The sequence below is a fragment of the Mobula birostris genome, chromosome 5 (assembly GCF_030028105.1).
Source record: "Mobula birostris isolate sMobBir1 chromosome 5, sMobBir1.hap1, whole genome shotgun sequence".
NCBI classification, from domain to species: domain Eukaryota; kingdom Metazoa; phylum Chordata; class Chondrichthyes; order Myliobatiformes; family Myliobatidae; genus Mobula; species Mobula birostris.
Genome location: NC_092374.1, coordinates 3,718,442 through 3,736,335, shown reverse-complemented (window position 1 = coordinate 3,736,335; position 17,894 = coordinate 3,718,442). Strand labels below are relative to the sequence as shown.

General features: G+C 46.7%; 1 protein-coding gene across 6 annotated transcripts in view; it reads left to right on the top strand.

The window, feature by feature from the left end:
• capslb (calcyphosine-like b) overlaps positions 1-17,894 on the top strand; it is a 30,728-nt gene that overhangs the window by 170 nt on the left and 12,664 nt on the right. Inside the window, exons 2-6 of one of the 6 annotated variants that reach the window (XM_072257505.1) lie at positions 1,665-1,844; positions 3,019-3,206; positions 10,222-10,399; positions 14,066-14,275; positions 16,745-16,867. In XM_072257505.1, coding sequence (XP_072113606.1) covers positions 3,070-3,206; positions 10,222-10,399; positions 14,066-14,275; positions 16,745-16,846 — 627 coding nt within the window. In that variant the 5' untranslated portion in view covers positions 1,665-1,844; positions 3,019-3,069 and the 3' untranslated portion in view covers positions 16,847-16,867. Of the gene's footprint in view, positions 1-1,664; positions 1,845-3,015; positions 3,207-10,221; positions 10,400-14,065; positions 14,276-16,744; positions 16,868-17,894 lie in introns of all 6 variants that reach the window. The other 5 variants (XM_072257503.1, XM_072257507.1, XM_072257502.1 and 2 more) reach the window with 5 other exon arrangements.

The following is a 17,894-nucleotide window of genomic DNA, read 5'->3' as shown; positions in this document are numbered from 1 at the left end:
AGGGACTGATAGGAAGAAGGGTTATTGATAGTCATAGTCATAGTCATACTTTATTGATCCCGGGGGAAATTGATTTTCGTTACAGTTGCACCATAAATAATAAATAGTAATAAAATCATAAATAGTTAAATAGTAATATGTAAATTATGCCAGGAAATAAGTCCAGGACCAGCCTATCAGCTCAGGGTGTCTGACCCTCCAGGGGAGGAGTTGTAAAGTTTGATGGCCACAGGCAGGAATGACTTCCTATGACGCTCTGTGTTGCATCTCGGTGGAATGAGTCTCTGGCTGAATGTACTCCTGTGCCCACCCAGTACATTATGTAGTGGATGGGAGATATTGTCCAAGATGGCATGCAACTTAGACAGCATCCTCTTTTCAGACGCCACCGCCAGAGAGTCCATAGGAGAAGGATTATTGATGGGAAGAAGGGTTATGAATAGTAGGAGGGGTAGTGGGAGATAGAAGGGGTGATGGAAGGGGAAGAGGAGCGGTGGGGGTGTTGGGAGAGGGTGGGGATGAGGAGAAGGAGGATGGGAAGGACTGATAGGAAGAAGAGTTATTGATAGGAGAAGGGTTATTGATGGGAAGAAGGGTTATGAATAGTAGGAGGGGTGATGGGAGGGGAAGAGGAGCGGTAGGGGTGTTGGGAGAGGGTGGGGATGAGGAGGAGGAAGCTAGGAGAAGTAGGAGTGATGTGCGGAAGGTTTGAGTGCTGGGAGGGAGAGGGGAGGATCGGTGGGGAGGCACACTGGGCCTCAGTTTTGACTCTGGCTAGACCTCAGCATCAACGGGAATCAGTAAGGCAGCTCCCCTCAGACACTGTCTCACCACCTGTTAGCCCCCATGAGCTACAGAGTCAATGGGGAAATAAAACCAGAAACACTCAACAGATCAAGCAGCATCTGTGGGAAGAGACAGTACATCAGGTTCAAATCCTCCAGAGTTTACTGGCAATGGCCAGGATCTTGTGGCTTCTCCACTGCGAAAACCAGACCTGCTTGTTTAAGATGAATTAGGAGCTGCTTATTTTCAAACACCAGCCACTCCTCAGAGGACAAAAGTAGCTGTACAGATACATGGAGGTGGGGGTCCTGCAGAAACCCCACGCCTTGGAGAACAGAAGGTGGGCAGGGAAAGCACTTGATGTGGAGCAACTCACTGTAAGACACAAGTTCTTCACAAACACAATGAATTCTTCAGCCCATCAATATCTTTGTTTCATTGTGTGCCAGAAACAGAGGAGAATCAGGTTTAATATCGCTGTCATATATCACAAAATTTGTTGTTTTGTGGCAGCAGTACATGTACAGTACTTAAAAAAACTAACAATAACAACAAGAAATATATTTTAAAAAATCATTTAAGTAAGTAGTGCTAAAAGAGAGCAGAATAAAAATACTGGGGTAGTGTACATTGTCCATTCAGAAATTGGAGAACCAAGGGGAAGAAACCGTTCCTGAAACATTGAGTGTGTGTCTTCAGGCTCCTAGATGGTAGCAATAACAAGAGGGCATGTCCTGAATGATGGGGATTCTTAATGATGGATGCTGCCTTTTTGAGTCATCACCTTTAGAAGGTATTCTCGGTGCTGTGGAGGCTAATGCCCATGATGGAACTAATGGAGTTTACAACTTTCTGCACCTTTCTCTGATCCTGTTTAGAATCCACCCCCCCCTCCATACCAGATGGTGATGCAACCAGTTAGAATGCTCTCCATGGTACATCTGTAGAGATTTGCATCAAGGACGGAAAGGCACTCAATGCCTCTTGTAGGAACATTTTGAAGACCTCCTCAACTTGAGACTCTGTGTTTGATGTGACTGCTCTTAACTGGCAGCCAGGTAACTCGGTCCTTCTCACTGGATCAGCAAACAATTGTAAATTCTTAAATTAAATCCAGCAGGACCTCGGGAGAACATGGCTTTCTCTGGTAAAAATTTAATCCTTCGCCATGGACAGCTTCAATCACAAGTATCAGGGAAACGAGTTCTCAGGAAATGCCATAGGTCCTGTAATCATAACTGGTCACAATCACTGATATATTTTATTTATTTAGAGATACAGTGTGGAACAGGCCCTCCCAGTCCAACGCGACACACCATCCAGTAAACCACTTATTTAACTCTAAACTAATCACATGACAATTATATACAGAAAGGTGCTGGAAAAGGGCCTGTAACATTATAATGGATCTCACCCACCCTGCTCATGGACTGTTTGTCCCACTCCCATCAGGGAAGAGGCTGCATAGCAATGGCACCAGGACCACCAGACTCATCGATAGTTACCTTCCCCAAGCAGCAAGGCTGATCAACACCTCCACCCACTAACACACCCCTCCAGATCTTCAATCACGACTACTTCATTAATTCCTGTCAGTCGCCTTATGTACAGACACTCCTGTACCTAGCGTCACTTTATTGACATACGATCAATCTATGTATATGGTATATGAGCTAGCTTATGTATTTATATTTATCATGTTTTCTTATTGTTAACGTGTTCTTTATCTTAGTGTGTTTTTGTGCTGCATCGGATCTGGAGTAACAATTATTTCGTTCTCCTTTACAGTTGTGTACTGGAAATGACATATTACTATCTTGAATCTTGAACCTTAAACAATCTTGCATTTACAGTGACCAATAATCATGGGGTAGTGCATGTGAGACATTGATGAGGAACCATTCTGAAGGAATCTAATAAAGGAATTGTTGGTGCTGTGAGGGGACAGGGTATTTAAGAACTTAGTAGAAGAGGGGAGGTGGAGACAAGGCTTTAGTCCACACAGACTGAGGGGTGCCTAAGGTTTCCTTTATAGGCAGATTTGCAAGATGGGCTAGGTTGAGGGAAGCTCAGGAGAATTCTACTGCAGTGCAACCTGGTTCTGAGCACTGTCTCAATATCCTGTGGCCCTCATTCAATGTTGAGGTGTCCACAGCAGTGTGGGCCTTGAGACCAGTTCCACTACCAGACTCGGCTATTTCTGACAGGTTTTGTTCCTGTTCTGTTCAGCAGCACACCAGAGAGAGTCCTGGGACGAATTGACTGCGGATACGCTGTGAGAAGATGGCGGGAACTGCCAGACATGACCGTGAAATGGCGATGAACGCCAAGAAGAAATTGCAGCAGTGCACGGACCCGATTGAAAAGTTACGTCTACAGTGCCTATCCCGGGGTTCTGCCGGAATCAAAGGGCTGGGCAGGTAAAGGTGGGGAGTCTGATCACTGTGGGGCAGGTTACACATAGAGTACTACAGCACAGAAATAGGCCTTTCGGCCCACTGAGTCCATAGCAAACCTGACAGGAAATGTGACATCTCACCTGATGTGCAGTGTTTGTCAGCCCTTTGACAGCACAAATCCATGTCAGTGATATCATTTGCCTGGTGGTGGTGGGGAGAGGTATTTGATAGTGCCATGTGTTTGGAAGAGTTTTCCCCCAGTACTGGGTTGGGATATTTGCCCATGTGTGGGTAATGGAGCATTTGTTTGAGGTAATGTTTGTCCCCAGTTTGGGTGAGGGGAATGTTTACCCCTGGTACAGGGGAGGGGAGTGCTTGTCGCTGATATGGGTAGGGTGAGTTTACCCTCCCCAGTGTTTATGTGGGAATGTTTGTGGAAGTGTGGGTGAGGAGAGTGTTTGCCCCAAGTGTAGGTTTGGGGAGTGTTTGCCTGCACACAGAGTGGGTGGGGAAGTGTTTACCCCTAGTGTGGGTGGGGAAGTGTTTACCCCCAGTGTGGGTGAGGGGAATGTGAGTGTAGGTAGTGTTTTCCCCAGGTGTGAGTGAAGTGGTGTTTGCCCCCAGTGAGGGTGAGAGGGAGTTTGCCCCTGGTTTGGGTGAGAGCAGTATTTGCCCCCAGGCGTGGATGAGGAAGCGTTTTCCCCAGTGTGGGTGACAGAGTGTTTGTCCCCAGTGTGGGTGGGGGATTGTTATCTTCCAGTGACTGTCGCTAACTTGTCTCCTAGCCCAGTGTGTACAAGCTGACTGTGCTTGTGTATAAACAACATTATCATAGCAACTAATGGCTGCATAGTCATTCGGTTTGTGTAATTACCAAACCTCAGCACCAAGCAGTCATGAGTAATTTACAGCTAGAAAGATAAAGAGGTTAGCTTTATTTGTCACATGTACATGCAGTGAAATAGGTTGATTGTATGAAAATCAAATCAGTGAGCACTGTGCTGGCTGGGTTGCCACATCTCTGACACTAACAGCTGAGTCTGAGGCCTCCATCGGTCAGGCTAGACAACGGATGTTGTGTCCTAGCTGGCTCACCCTCTCCATGCATCTGACAACCCAAAGGAACTGCAGAGACCAACAGTTTGGCACCAGCAGCAGCAGCACAGGAATCAGCGCCAGTCAGCGTTAAACTCAACACAGGACCACCTGAGGGACTCCAGCTCCAGAATTTTCCCTCGGGGTTTACTCCTGAAGCCTTCCTCCTGAGTGAGTAGTGGAGGGCTGAGATCAGAGTTTTCCTTCTCCTAAATGAGGTGCCAACCACAGCTGACGAGCACCATCTGTCCAAGGCAACTGATTTTAAGGTGCCAGTAACCCATCTTTGCCCCTTCTCCCGTCAGTGGAAACTGTTCGGCTGGATTTAGTAGCTACGCCACACATGAAGGCCAGGAGCTGGACTTGGTTGTCAGAGGCTACTTGAGGCGCACACCATTGGGAGCATTTGACGGGTAGTGAGAGTTTGTCCCCATTACCACCCCTGGCTATAACAACCGTATGACAACCTAACACAGCATGCCCACAACTCACTAACGCTGACCCTTGGAATCTGTGAGGAAACTGGATCACCTATAGGAAACCCACGTGGTTACGGGGAGAACGTACTAACTCCTTAAAGACAGCCGGGGGAACTGAATCCCGATCGTACAGCTGGTGCTGCAAAGTGTTCAAAGTTCAAGGTGAATTTATTGTCAAAGTATGTATATGTCACCATATACAACCCTGAGATTAATTTTCTTATGGGCAATCACAGTAAAGACAATAACCATAAGATATAGGAGCAGAAGGCGGCCATTTGGCCCATCGAGTCTGCTCTACCATTTCATCATTTTCCTCTCAGCTCCAATCTCCTGTCTTCTTCGTATCCCTTCATGCCCAGACAAATCAAGAATCTATCAACCTTTCCCTTAAATATACCAATTACTTGACCTCCGCAGGCGCTGTGGCAATGAATTCCAGATTCACTATCCTCTGACTAAAGAAATTCCTCCTCATCTCTATTCTAAATGGTCACCTCTCTAATCTAAGACTGTGTCCTCTGGTCCTAGACTCAACCCATCGTAGGGAACATCCTTTTCACATTCAATCTATCTAGGCCTTTCATCATTCATGTGACAGGCTTTTCAATCCTGGAATTATTTTTGTGAATCTCCTTTGGAGCCTCGCAATGCCAGTGCATCCTTTCTTAGATAAGAGACCCAAAACTGCTCACAATGCTCCAAGTGAGGCCTTGCCAGTACTCAACATTACATCCTTGTTTTCATATTCTGGTCCTCTCAAAACGAATTTACCTTCATCCCACTGGCTAAATCTGCAGATTAACCTTTAAGGTATCCTGCATAAGGACTCCTTTGTACCTCTGATTTTTGAATTTTCTCTCCATTTAGAAAAAAGTCTTTATTTCTTCTACCAATGTGTATGACTCTACATTTCCCAACACCGTATTCCATCTGCCACTTCTTTGCCCATTCTTCTAATCTGTGTGAGTTCTCTGTAGCCTTGCTATTTCCTCAATACTACCTGCTCCTCCACCTGTTTTCATATTGTCTACTAACTTGGCCACAAAGCCATCAATTAATTCCATCATCCAAATCATTGGCATACAATGTATAAAGAAGCAGTTCCAACACAGACCTCCTGTGGAACACCACTAGTCACTGGCAGCCAACCAGACAAGGCTCCCTTTATTCCCAGTGTTTGCATCCTGCCAATCAGCCAATGCTGTTTCCATGCTAGTATCCCTCCTGTAATAATATGGGTTCTTAATTTGTTAAGCAGTTTCCTAAATCAGCGGTCCCCAACTACCGGGCTGCAGAGCATGTGCTACCGGGCCGCGAGGCAGCGATACGATTTGGTCAGCTGCACCTTTCCTCATTCCCTGTCACGGCCACTGATCAGCCATTATGCATGCGAGGTCATGACCCGCACGTCATCCGTGTCAGGGCGGGAAGGCGATCAACTCCTCAAGCTTGCAAATGACGACGGGCTGAAAAGTTTGTTTGACATAACATCTCTGCCGGCATTCTGGATGAAAGTCAAGGCTAAATATCCTGAGATAGCCACGAAAGCACTGAAAACGTTGCTTCCATTTCCAACATTTTTCTGCGAAGCGGAGTTTTCTGCAATGAATGCAACTAAAACTAAACTGCGGAACAGATTGGACATCAGGAACCCCCTTCGAGTATCGCTGTCTCCCATCACCCCTCGTGTTGTTGCAGGGAAACAAGCCCAGGACTCCCACTGATTCAGCGATATTGGTGTGTTGCAATGATTTTATGTATTCATACGGGGAAAATATGTGCTGTGCATTTAAGATCCAAATATTACTTAAAATGTTATGATGCTATTGACTTATAAGTGGCCTATATAACCATATAACAATTACAGCACGGAAACAGGCCATCTCGGCCCTTGTAGTCCGTGCCGAACGCTACTCTCACCTCATCCCACCGACCTGCACTCAGCCCATAACCCTCCATTCCTTTCCTGTCCATATACTCATCCAATTTTTCTTTAAATGATCATATCGAACCTGCTTCTGCCACTTCTACTGGAAGTTCGTTCAACACTTACTTCAAGCTCCCCTGTCCTCCCCTGATAATTGACTTTTCATGTGAGGAAAATATGCGCTGTGTTTAATATTAAATTCGTTAGATAAACCTTTTTAGAAACAAAATTGATAGTATTACCCAGTTATCACCTATATTCCGGTAGTGATTAACACCCACCCCCACGAACAGAATCGTCAAAAAGGATTTGCTCGGGGGGGGGTGGGGGGAGGAAGCGGCAGCTCACGACGTGCGTGCACATTGGTGCCCGCGCAAGGCTTCATGGTCATTGTAGTCTTTTGGGTAAACTACGCATTTGACTGCTACTCTTGACTGCTATTCGTTGGCAACCCTACCCACCCCCGGTCGGCCGGTCCACAAGAATATTGTCAATATTAAACCGGTCCGCAGTGCAAAAAAGGTTGGGGACCCCTGTCCTAAATGGCACCTTGTCAAAAGCCTTCTGAAAGTCCAAGTACACAACATCCACTGATTCTCCTTTGTCTAGTCTGCTTGTTAATTCTTCAAAGAATTCCATTAGATTTGTCAGGCAAGATATTCCCTTAAGGAAACCATGCTGATTTCGGCCTATTTTATCATGTGCTTCAGGGTTGAAATGTCTAATACAACAGGGCATGTATCGAACGTGAGAGGGGGCAGGTTCAAAAGGGATGTAACGGGTAAATATTTTACTCAGAGAGTGGTGTATGTCTGGAATGCATTGCCTGGGACAGTGGTAGAGGCAAAATCAATAGAAACTTTTAACAGACATTTAGATAGACACGTGAATAAGTGGAAGATGGAGGGATATGGACATTGTGTAGGCAGGAGGGATTAGTTTTTTGTTTTAGTTTACTTTTTAGCTTGTTTGGCACAACACTGTGGGCTGAAGGGCCTGTTCCTGTGCTGTACTGCTCTACGTTCTATCTCCAAATATACCGTAACCACATCCTTAACAATCTTCCCAACCACTGAGGTCAGACTAACTGGCCTATAATTTCCCTTCTTCCACCTCTCTCCCTTTTTGAAGAGTGGAGAGACATTTGAAATTCTCCAGTCTTCCTGGACCATGCCTGAATACATGATTCTTCAAAGATCATCACTAATGCCTCCACAACCTTTTCAGTCTCCTCTTTCAGAACCCTAGGATGTACACCATTTCATCCAGGTGACTTATCTACCTTCAGACCTTTCAGTTTCACAAGCACCTTCTCTCTAGTAATGGAAACTGCACTCACTTCTACCCCCGACACTCTCAAACCTCCAGCATAATGCCAGCATCTTCCACAGAGAAAACTGATGAAAAATACTTACTCAGTTTGTCCACTATTTCTTGTCCCCTATTACTACCTCTCCAACACCATTTTCCAGTGGCCTAATATCTTCTCTTGTCTCCCTTTTACACTTTATATAGCTGAAGAAAATTTTGGTATCCTCTTTAATATTACTGGCTGGCTTACCTTCGTATTCCATCTTTTCCTTCTTTATGACAGTTTTTAGTTGCCTTCTGTTGGTTTATAAAAGCTTCCCAAACCTCTAACTTCCTAATATTTTTTGCTCTACAATATGCCCTCTCTTTGGCTTTTATGTTGCCTTTGACTTCTCTTGTCAACCATGGTTGCATCACTCTCCCTTCAGAATACTCCTGTGGGATGTATTAATGTTGTGCCTTATGAATTTCTCCCAGAAACTCCAGCCATTGCTGCTCTGCTGTCATCCCTGCTGGTGTCCTCTTCCAATGAGCTTTGCCCAGCTCCTCTCTCATGCCTCTGTAATTCCCTTTACTCAACTGTAATATCTATATATGTCAAACCCCTGCTTTCCTGTCTGTCCTTTAGATACAATGTGTATCCCTGGCCATTAAATCTCCCAGCTATAATCTTCTTTTAGCCACAATCCGTAACTGTGCTACAAGTTCATCTACCTTATTCTGTATGCTGCGTGCATTCAAATAACACACTTTCAGCCCTGTATTCATCACCCTTTTCGATTTTATCTCAATTTTACATTGCAACTCATCCTTTTGACTGCAGTTTTATCCGATCACCAGCCTCTCCTTGCCAGCAGTTTCACTACACACAGTCTCTGTTTGCAAATCAAATACCCAATCCTCAACTCTGTCACCAGTTTCCATCCCCCTGCCTCCCATAATAGAATCAATGAAAGAGCACACAACCACCGTGCTAAAGGCAGCAAACTGTGCAAATACAAAGAAAGAAATAATAATAATATCAATAATTAATAATACATAAATAAGCAATAAATATTGAGAACATGAGATGTAGAGTCCTTGAAAGTAAGTCTGTAGGTTGTGGCAACAGTTTACTGATGGGGTGAGTTTTCCCCTCTGGTTTAAGAGCCTGATGGTTGAGGGATAATAACTGTTCCTGAACCTGCTGCTGTGAGTCCTGAGACTCCTGACCTTTGAGCTGTGCTTAGCTACACAGCTGTGACTGGTACACTACCATGCCGCTGCATTGGTGCACAGTCTCATTTGCCCCGTGTCCCCAGCCTGAGCATCCTCTTGTCACTCTCAGATCTTGTTCCAGTCATGTTGCTGATGGTGAACGTTGTTACTGACTACCCGATCCCTCCGGGTGAAGTTGTGAGTCAGCCACTGGGGAAGAGGGGTGCGAAGCGGGTGGTGTGAGTGCCAGCTGGGGACTAGACTGCTGCTGCAGAGAGCTGGCAAGGGATCCATCCACAAAATGCAGAATTTCATGGTGGCTAACATTTTAATCCCCATTCCCATTCCAACATTTCGGTCATGGCCTCCTCTTCTGCCACATGGAGGCCTCTCTCAGGGTGGAAGAGCAACCTCAGATTCCATCTAGGTAGCACTCCCCCTGAACCTCTTCTTCAAATCCAGGTCTGGCATCTGACATCTTCTCCTCACCAGCCTATCACCTCCCTCTGGGGACCCTCCTCCTTCCCTTTCTACCATGGTTCACTCTCCTCTCCTATCAGATTCCTTCTTCTCCAGCTCTGTACCTTTTTTCACTCATCACCTGCCAGCTTCTTACTTCATCTCCCCTATCTGGCTTCATCTATCACCTTCTAGCTTGTCCTCCTTCCCCTTAGGCAACACACACAAAACGCTGGAGGAACTCAGCAAGCCAGGCAGCACCTATGGAAAAGAGCACAGTTGACGTTTCGGGCAGTCCTTCCCCTCCCCTATATTCTTCTCCTTCTGGCACCTTCCCCTTCCTTTCTAGTCCTGATAAAGAGTCTTGGCCAAAACATCCACTGTTTATTCACTTCCGTAGATGCAGCCTGACCTGCTGAGTTCCTCCAGTGTTTCCAGTATTTTGTTCTGGGTTTCTAGTATCTGCAGAATCAGTGTTGATGAGATACAGATCTTCTTCAGTGCCACGATGCTGCTTATGATTCTGCCCGGCCATCACCAGTGTGTTTCTGCTTGTGTGATGCAGGGTGTTCCGCATCATGGACGATGACAGAAACCGGACCCTCGACTTTAAGGAGTTTGCGAAGGGTCTGAATGATTATGGTGTCCTGTTGGAGAAGGAGGACATAGAAGCCGCCTTCAAGCGCTTTGATAAGGATGCAAGTGGAACAATTGACTATGACGAGTTCCTCATGACATTACGGGTGAGTGTCAGACATCGAGTAGTTGATCGACAGCGGGAGACAGAGCACAGTTGGAGTAGATTGCCTTTAACCACAGCCCACAGAACACCTGCCTTTAATGTGGCTAAAGCTTGATTTCTTTTTGTCACACGGAGACCACCCAATCAACCTTCCTTTTCCTTTTCTCCCCAGAACCGCCGGGCCAGATTATCCATCAGATTACCGTATGAGGACCGATTGATGGCTCTAGGCCTGTGTTCCTTGGAATGGAGAATAATGAGGGGGGATCTCATTGAAACTCATCGTATGTTGAAAGGCCTCGTTAGAATTGATGTGGAGAAGATATTTCTAGGACCATAGGGCACAGCCTCAGAGTAGAGGAACATTTAGAATGGAGATGAGGAAGAATTTCTTTCGCTAGAGAGTGGTGAATCTGTGGAATGTATTGCCACAGGCAGCTTTGGAGGCCAAGTCGTTTAAGGCAGAAGTTGATAGATTCTTGATTATTCAGGGCATGAAGGGTTACAGTGAGAAGGCAGGAGGTTGGGTCTGAGAGGGAAATGGATCGGTCATGATGAAATGGTAGAACAGACTCGATGGGCTGAATAGCCCAATTCTGTTCCTACGTCTTACAGTCTTATCCAGTTTCTTTCCAGTCGCATCTTTCTCCAGTTTCTCTGCCCCTGCAAGCTCGTCATGTCCTTCAAACCCACCTGTTGCTCCCTCTACTCCAGTGCTTCCAATTTCCTCTACTTGGGATTCCCTTACCCTGGGTTTGATTCCCGCTACTGCCTGTGTTTGTGTGGTTTCTTCTGGGTGCTTCAGTATCCTCCCACATTCCAAAGATTTATGGATTAGTGGGTTAATTGGTCGCATATGTGTAATTGGGTGGCATGGACTTGTTGGACCGGAGGGGCCTTTTATCATGCTGTATCTCAAAATAAATAAAATAAAATAAATAATTGACAGGAAGAATAATTGTGCCTGTTCATTTCCCACACTTCGCTGACAAAACAAGGATAGGATCCCCCTTGCCCTCTGCACCAACACACTAGTCTCCACTTTCACCGGATCCTTCCTAGGTTTCCTTATGGTGTCCCTCCAGTCACTGCAGCAACAACCTGACAGACATTTGCTCTGTAACTCCCTTGTCTGCTCTTCCATCCACTCCCACTTCCCTTTTCACAGGACCTCCTCATACAACCACAGGAGGTACAACACTACACTTCCCCTTTTTCGCGATCTAGCAACCCAGGTATTCCTTCCCAGTGAAGGAACCTCCTCTCATTGCCACCATCAAGGAAGTAAAGGAGCCTGAAGACACACACTCAATCAGGAAAAGCTTCTTCTCCTCCACCATCAGATTTTTGAATGGCCAATTGTCACGAACCCCGTGACGGGAGTTAAGAACCAGCAGAGATGGAAAAGACTTTGGAGTCCAGTATTGCTATAAACTAATAATATTTATTAGTAACTATGTAATACAGTAATATAAATGTAGATAAATCAAACAGGTTAGCAATGATTATATATATAAGTAAGTGTGGAATATATATGTATGAAAAACCAAGCTTCTTTAAGTCTAGGGGTAAAAAGATACAGCCTTACGATGATGAGTAACGTTCAGTGGTATTTAGTTGAGCAGTGATGGAGAGAGAGAGAGAGAGAGAGAGAGATAGATTAGAGTTTTCAAGTGAGTTGATGCCGTCGATCTTCTCGTCACCCTCCGAAATCCTTTACAAGTCACCGACTGTGACTTTAACCAGGGGGACCGCTTTTCTGTGGTGGAGCTATCACCCCGGCGAGGGTGGACACATAGACAACTCCCCACCAGTTAACCCCTTTTCCTCCTTCCACTAGAGGAACAATTGGATCAATCCGCCTGATCGATCCTCCAAAACCCACTTTCTCTGCAGGCACAACAATGCTCATTCAGTGTCCAGATCATGTGTCTGAGGTCTGTATCATCTGACCTCCCATTTATCTCACTGTACTGAGCATCAACTGTCATTCAAATAATCCCTCCTTCCTTTGTCTGTGAAGAAATGCAAGCAGGCAACAAGACCTTGAAGAAGTAATATCAACAATGTCCTGCCTTCGGTCACCATAGCAACTTTCCAGCTGCTCGGTGCTGTCTCCAAACCCAACTCAGTAGAAATCCAAAGTTACTTCCAGTGCCTTAAAGTGACAGTCCAACCGTTAATTTTCGTCTCTCTCTCTCTTTTCAAAAGCAACATATTGGTGGTAAATAACTCTGTCTCTCTCTCTCTTCAAAAGCACAGTTAATGGGGGTACTTTCACATCCCTCACACCAATGAACCTATGAACATGATCTCACTTTTTTTTCTCTCTTCCCTTTTGCATTTCTTATCTCAATTAATTTTTTAATACTATATTCCTCATTACAATTTTATAGTTTTTTGTTATTACATATTACAATGTTCTGCTGCTGCAAAACAACAAGTTTCACAACAGAAGACAGTGATATTAATTCTGATTTTGATTCTGAAATCATTTGTTCTTCTTCCAGTCTAGTGTAAGGCATCCAGGACTCGGAGTGGCAAATTATGTTGATGGTGAGAGACTGCAGGGTCTGAGATGCCGACGGACCTAGGCGCCCTTGAACATGGTTCATAAAAGAGCAGTACTCAGCTGCCGACACAGTGTTCATAGTTATTGTTTGGGGAAATGAATGCAAACAATTGGAGGGTATACATCATCTGTAAACACAAAAGATTCTGCAGGTATACACAATTATGAGGGAGTTAGGTAGGGTAAAAGCAAGCAGATTTTTCACTGAGGATGGATGAGACTACAATTAGAAGTTATGGGTTAAGGATGAAAGTTGAAATGTTTAAAGGGAACACAAGGCTGAACTTCTTCACACAGATGTTAGTGAGGGTGTGGAATGAGCTGGCAGCAGAAGTGGTGGATGCAGGTTTCGACTTCAACATTTTAGAGAAGTTAATAGCTAAGTACAGACTAGATGGGCCAAAGGGCCCGTTTCTGTGCTGTAGTGTTCTATGATTGTATGACTTATGAGAAGTTTGGATAGGTATATGGATGAGGAGGGTATGGTCCAGGTAAATGGAACTGGGCAGGATAGCAGTTTGGCACTGACTTGATGGGCTGAAGGGCTGTTTCTTTGCTATAGTGTTATACCACAGTTCAGCACAAAGTTGAAGGGCCAAAGGGCCTGTTTCTCTGTTGTGGTGTTCTATGACTAACCATGAAGTAACTTGTATTCCATGAGTTGAGGCAAGGAGGAGGTAGGTGTGCTGGAGAGGATATGGGAGAAATGAGGGGTTTGGAAACCTTACCGAGGATGGTCCCAAGCCCGACTGCAAAAGGAAGAGGGTTTGGTATGGGACTAGCAATCTCATCCCATAAAAAACCTAGAGCTACAGAAATGCCAACCGAAGCTCCAAAGACCTCATCCCTGAGAAAGAAAGGATACACCAAAAAGTTGGGCTGCACCTAGGGACAACTGGAAAGAACGGCTCAGGGCAGAGGACTCTGGCAAGCTGCTGTTGGCGTAAGGGTGATGGGCTAAAAAATGAAAGTTTTGGTTGTGTAATGATAGTTTGATGAAGATCCAGTCCTGGTATTGGATATGTATTGGGATTATACTGTGTTAGAGAGTATGGTTTCACTCTTTTTATCTCCCTCTCTCACGCTCTCTCTCAGCCGCCCATGTCCAACGCAAGAAAGGAGGTCATCACACAGGCCTTCCGTAAGCTGGACAAGACAGGAGATGGTGTGATCACCGTCGAGGATCTGCGAGGGGTGTACAATTGCAAACATCACCCCAAGTATCAGAATGGGGAAATGACAGAGGAGCAGCTCTTCCGCACATTTCTCGACAACTTTGACTCGCCCTATGATAAGGATGGAATTGTAAGTAGAGAAAGAGAACTGACCCCTCGATAACTCAGGGGTCTTGGGACACCCTGCTGTAGTTTAACCGAGTCTCTGATAGCTGACAGGATGTTTGTTATGTCCAAACCATGGGCCCTGTTCAGTAGACCCTCAGCATCATCCTCAAAGTGGGTACCTCAGCCACCGCTACTTTATCATTTCTTATCAGTCGCCATATGTACAGACACTCCTGCGCCTAGCATCACTTTATAGTCAATCTATGTAGATAAGCCACCTTATGTATTTATATTTATTGTGTTTTCTATTATTATAGTATCTTATTGTGTTTGTTTTTGTGCTGCATCACACTTTGCACTTGTGAACTGGAAATGACCTTAAACTATCTTGAGTTCAGTCTGAGGTGTGGAAGAGAAGTAATACAGTCGGGAGAGGTGTTGGGAGTTGGGTTGGTGTCAGGAAGGGGTTAGTTTGGAAATGGGAATGGTGCTGGGGAGGGGTAGAAAATGGGATTGTTGTTGGGTGAGGGATTAGGAATGGGGCTGGTGTTGGGGGTTGAGCTCGGAATGGGGTTGGTATCGGGGGTATGTTGGGTTGGTGCCAGGGGAGGGATTGGGTTGGGAATGGGGTTGGTGTCGGGAGGAGAGTTGAATTGAGAATAGGGTTGGTGTCGGCAGAAGAGTTGGGTTGAGAATAGGGTTGGTGTCGGGAGGAGAGTTGAATTGAGAATAGGGTTGGTGTCGGGAGAAGAGTTGGGTTGAGAATAGGGTTGGTTTCGGGAGAAGAGTTGAGTTGAGAATAGGGTTGGTGTCGGGAGGAGAGTTGGGTTGAGAATAGGGTTGGTGTCGGGGGAAGGGATGGGTTGGGAACAGGGTTTGTGTCGGGAGAAGAGTTGGGTTGAGAATAGGGTTGGTGTCGGGGGAAGGGATGGGTTGGGAATAGGGTTTGTGTCGGGAGAAGAGTTGGGTGGAGAATAGGGTTGGTGTCGGGGGAAGGGATGGGTTGGGAATGGGGTTGATGTTGGTATCAGGAAGGGGTTGGATTGAGAATAGTGTTCGTGTCAGGGAGGGGCTGGGTTGCAGATGGGGTTGGTTTTGGAGGAGGGGTTGGGTTGGTGATGGGGTTGATGTCGGGGAGTGTTGGATTGAGAATGAGGTTGGTGTTGGGAAGGGGATTAGGAATGCAGCTGGTGTTGGGGGTTGGTGTCAGCGCAGGGTTGGGGATGGGGTTTTGGGGGAGGGGTTGGGTTGAGGATGGGGTTGATGTTGGAGGGGTTGGGTTGAGAACAGGGTTGGTGTTGGGGTGGGTTTGGGAATGTGGTTGGTGTTGGGTTGGGTAGGGGGGTGGTGTCAAGGAGTGTTTGGGTGATAATAGGTTAGTGTTAGTGTTGGGTGTGGGAATCGGGGTGGTGTCGGTGTTTGGGTGTGGGACTGGGGCTGGTTTGGGAATGGGGTTGGTGTTGGGTTGTGGAGGGAGTTTCGTGTTGGGGAGGGATTAGGAATGGGATTGGTGTCAGGGGAGGGGTTGGGTTGGGGATGGGGTTGGTGTCAAGGAGGAGCTGGGTTGAGATTGGAATTGGTGTCAGGGTGGGTTTGGGAATGGGGTTGGTGTTGGAGTGGGTTTGGGAATGCGGTTGGTGTTGGGGTGGGTTTGGGAATGTGGTTGGTGTTGGAGTGGGTTTGGGAATGGGGTTGGTGTCAGGGGTGGGTTTGGGAATGGGGTTGGTGTTGGATAGGAGTTTGGGAATGGGGTTGGTGTCGGGGGTGGGTTTGGGAATGGGGTTGGTGTTGGGGTGGGTTTGGGAATGTGGTTGGTGGGTTGGGTAGGGGGTGGTGTCAAGGAGTGTTTGGGTGAGAATGGGGTTAGTGTCAGTGTTGGGTGTGGGAATCGGGGTGGTGTCGGTGTTTGGGTATGGGACTGGGGTTGGTTTGGGAATGGGGTTGGTGTTGGAGTGGGTTTGGGAATGTGGTTGGGGTGGGTTTGGGAATGAGGTTGGTGTTGGGGTGGGTTTGGGAATGGGGTTGGTGTTGGGGTGGGTTTGGGAATGCGGTTGGTGTTGGAGTGGCTTTGGGAATGGGGTTGGTGTTGGAGTGGGTTTGGGAATGGGGTTGGTGTCGGGGGTGGGTTTGGGAATGGGGTTGGTGTTGGGGTGGGTTTGGGAATGGGGTTGGTGTTGGAGTGGGTTTGGGAATGGGGTTGGTGTCAGGGGTGGGTTTGGGAATGGGGTTGGTGTTGGGTTGGGTTTGGGAATGGGGTTGGTGTCGGGGGTGGGTTTGGGAATGGGGTTGGGGTTGGTGTTGGGGTTTGGGTATGGGAATTGGGTTGGTGTTGGGGAAGTAGTTTGGTTGGGATGGACTTGGTGTTCGGGCGGGGTTGTAAATCAGACAGGGGTTTGTGGTCTCTGCTCCTGCCACTTTACCCTGCCATGTTCCTTCCACATATCGGTGAACTGATGTGTAGTGTGGTAACCCCTGTTTGATGTGACTGTAGGTGACAATGGAGGAGTTTCTAAATTACTATGCGGGTGTCAGTGCTTCCATCGACACGGACGTCTATTTCATCGTCATGATGCAAAATGCCTGGAAACTTTAACAGGCATCCTTGTGCCTGGGGGTAAACACTCTCTGTTCCCCTCACTCTCTCACCCACCAGGGTTATACAAATCACCAACTCTGCACTCTGATGAGAATAACCTGGCCCCAACATATCCACAGCTCGGCTCAGTGAGAATCCCAGTCCCAGACAGGCAGTGGGACAGGATCAGAATGTTCTCGACTAACCTGGCGATGAAAATCGGGCATTCCTGACAAACAGTGAAGCGGCTCATTGAACCATTCTGCTGTACGCAGAGCGTGGGAGAGAAACCTTGGGTTATTTCATCAGAGTGTCAGATTTGCCGTTTCCCTGAAGCTCACCTTCTGTCTCTGCGGCTGTCATGTGTGTACATGTAGATCGCGGTTTACCTGGAGAGGGGAGGCAGAAGCTGCCTGCTGTAGCACTGTGATTACTGGACCACTAGCTCCCTCTGGCTGTTGGTGCTATACTTTCCACTAACCTGTGTTCACTGCTGTACCGGTAAATTTTATGCCGAGCATCTGACATGTTGAGGGGGCTTTGCCATCCAGCAGTATGCCCATCTTGCACCAGGGTGAGTGTTAGCCTGGGCCACCGGCTGACACCCTGCAGCAGGATCACCTGGAAATCTGGTCTGTGCTTTTCAAAATAAGGACAGAGAATGCCTGAAACACTCAACAAGTCAGGCAGCACCTGTGCAGAAACAGTCACATTCTGGGTTGAAGGTTTTTCATTGGAATGGGAAAAGGTGAAAATAAGTTTTAATTTGCTGAGTGAACTGGGAGGAATATGGAGAACCTCACTGAGGGGCGGTGGTTCTGTGGGAGAGTGTAGACCAGGAGAGATTGACACTGCCTGTGGGAAGGTACCTGGAAGAGGAATCAAGATCAGAAGTTAAAACTCGCATGTTAGAGATGTGAGGTGCAAGGCTGGAGGGTGGCATCCGGAGGTCTGCAGTGATGCCAGTCAGAAGGTGAGGTGCTGTCCTTGGGCTTTGCATTGAGTTTAATTGGAGTGAAGTCAGATACCAAAGGAAGCGTCAAAGTTGGGAGTGGGATGGGGAATT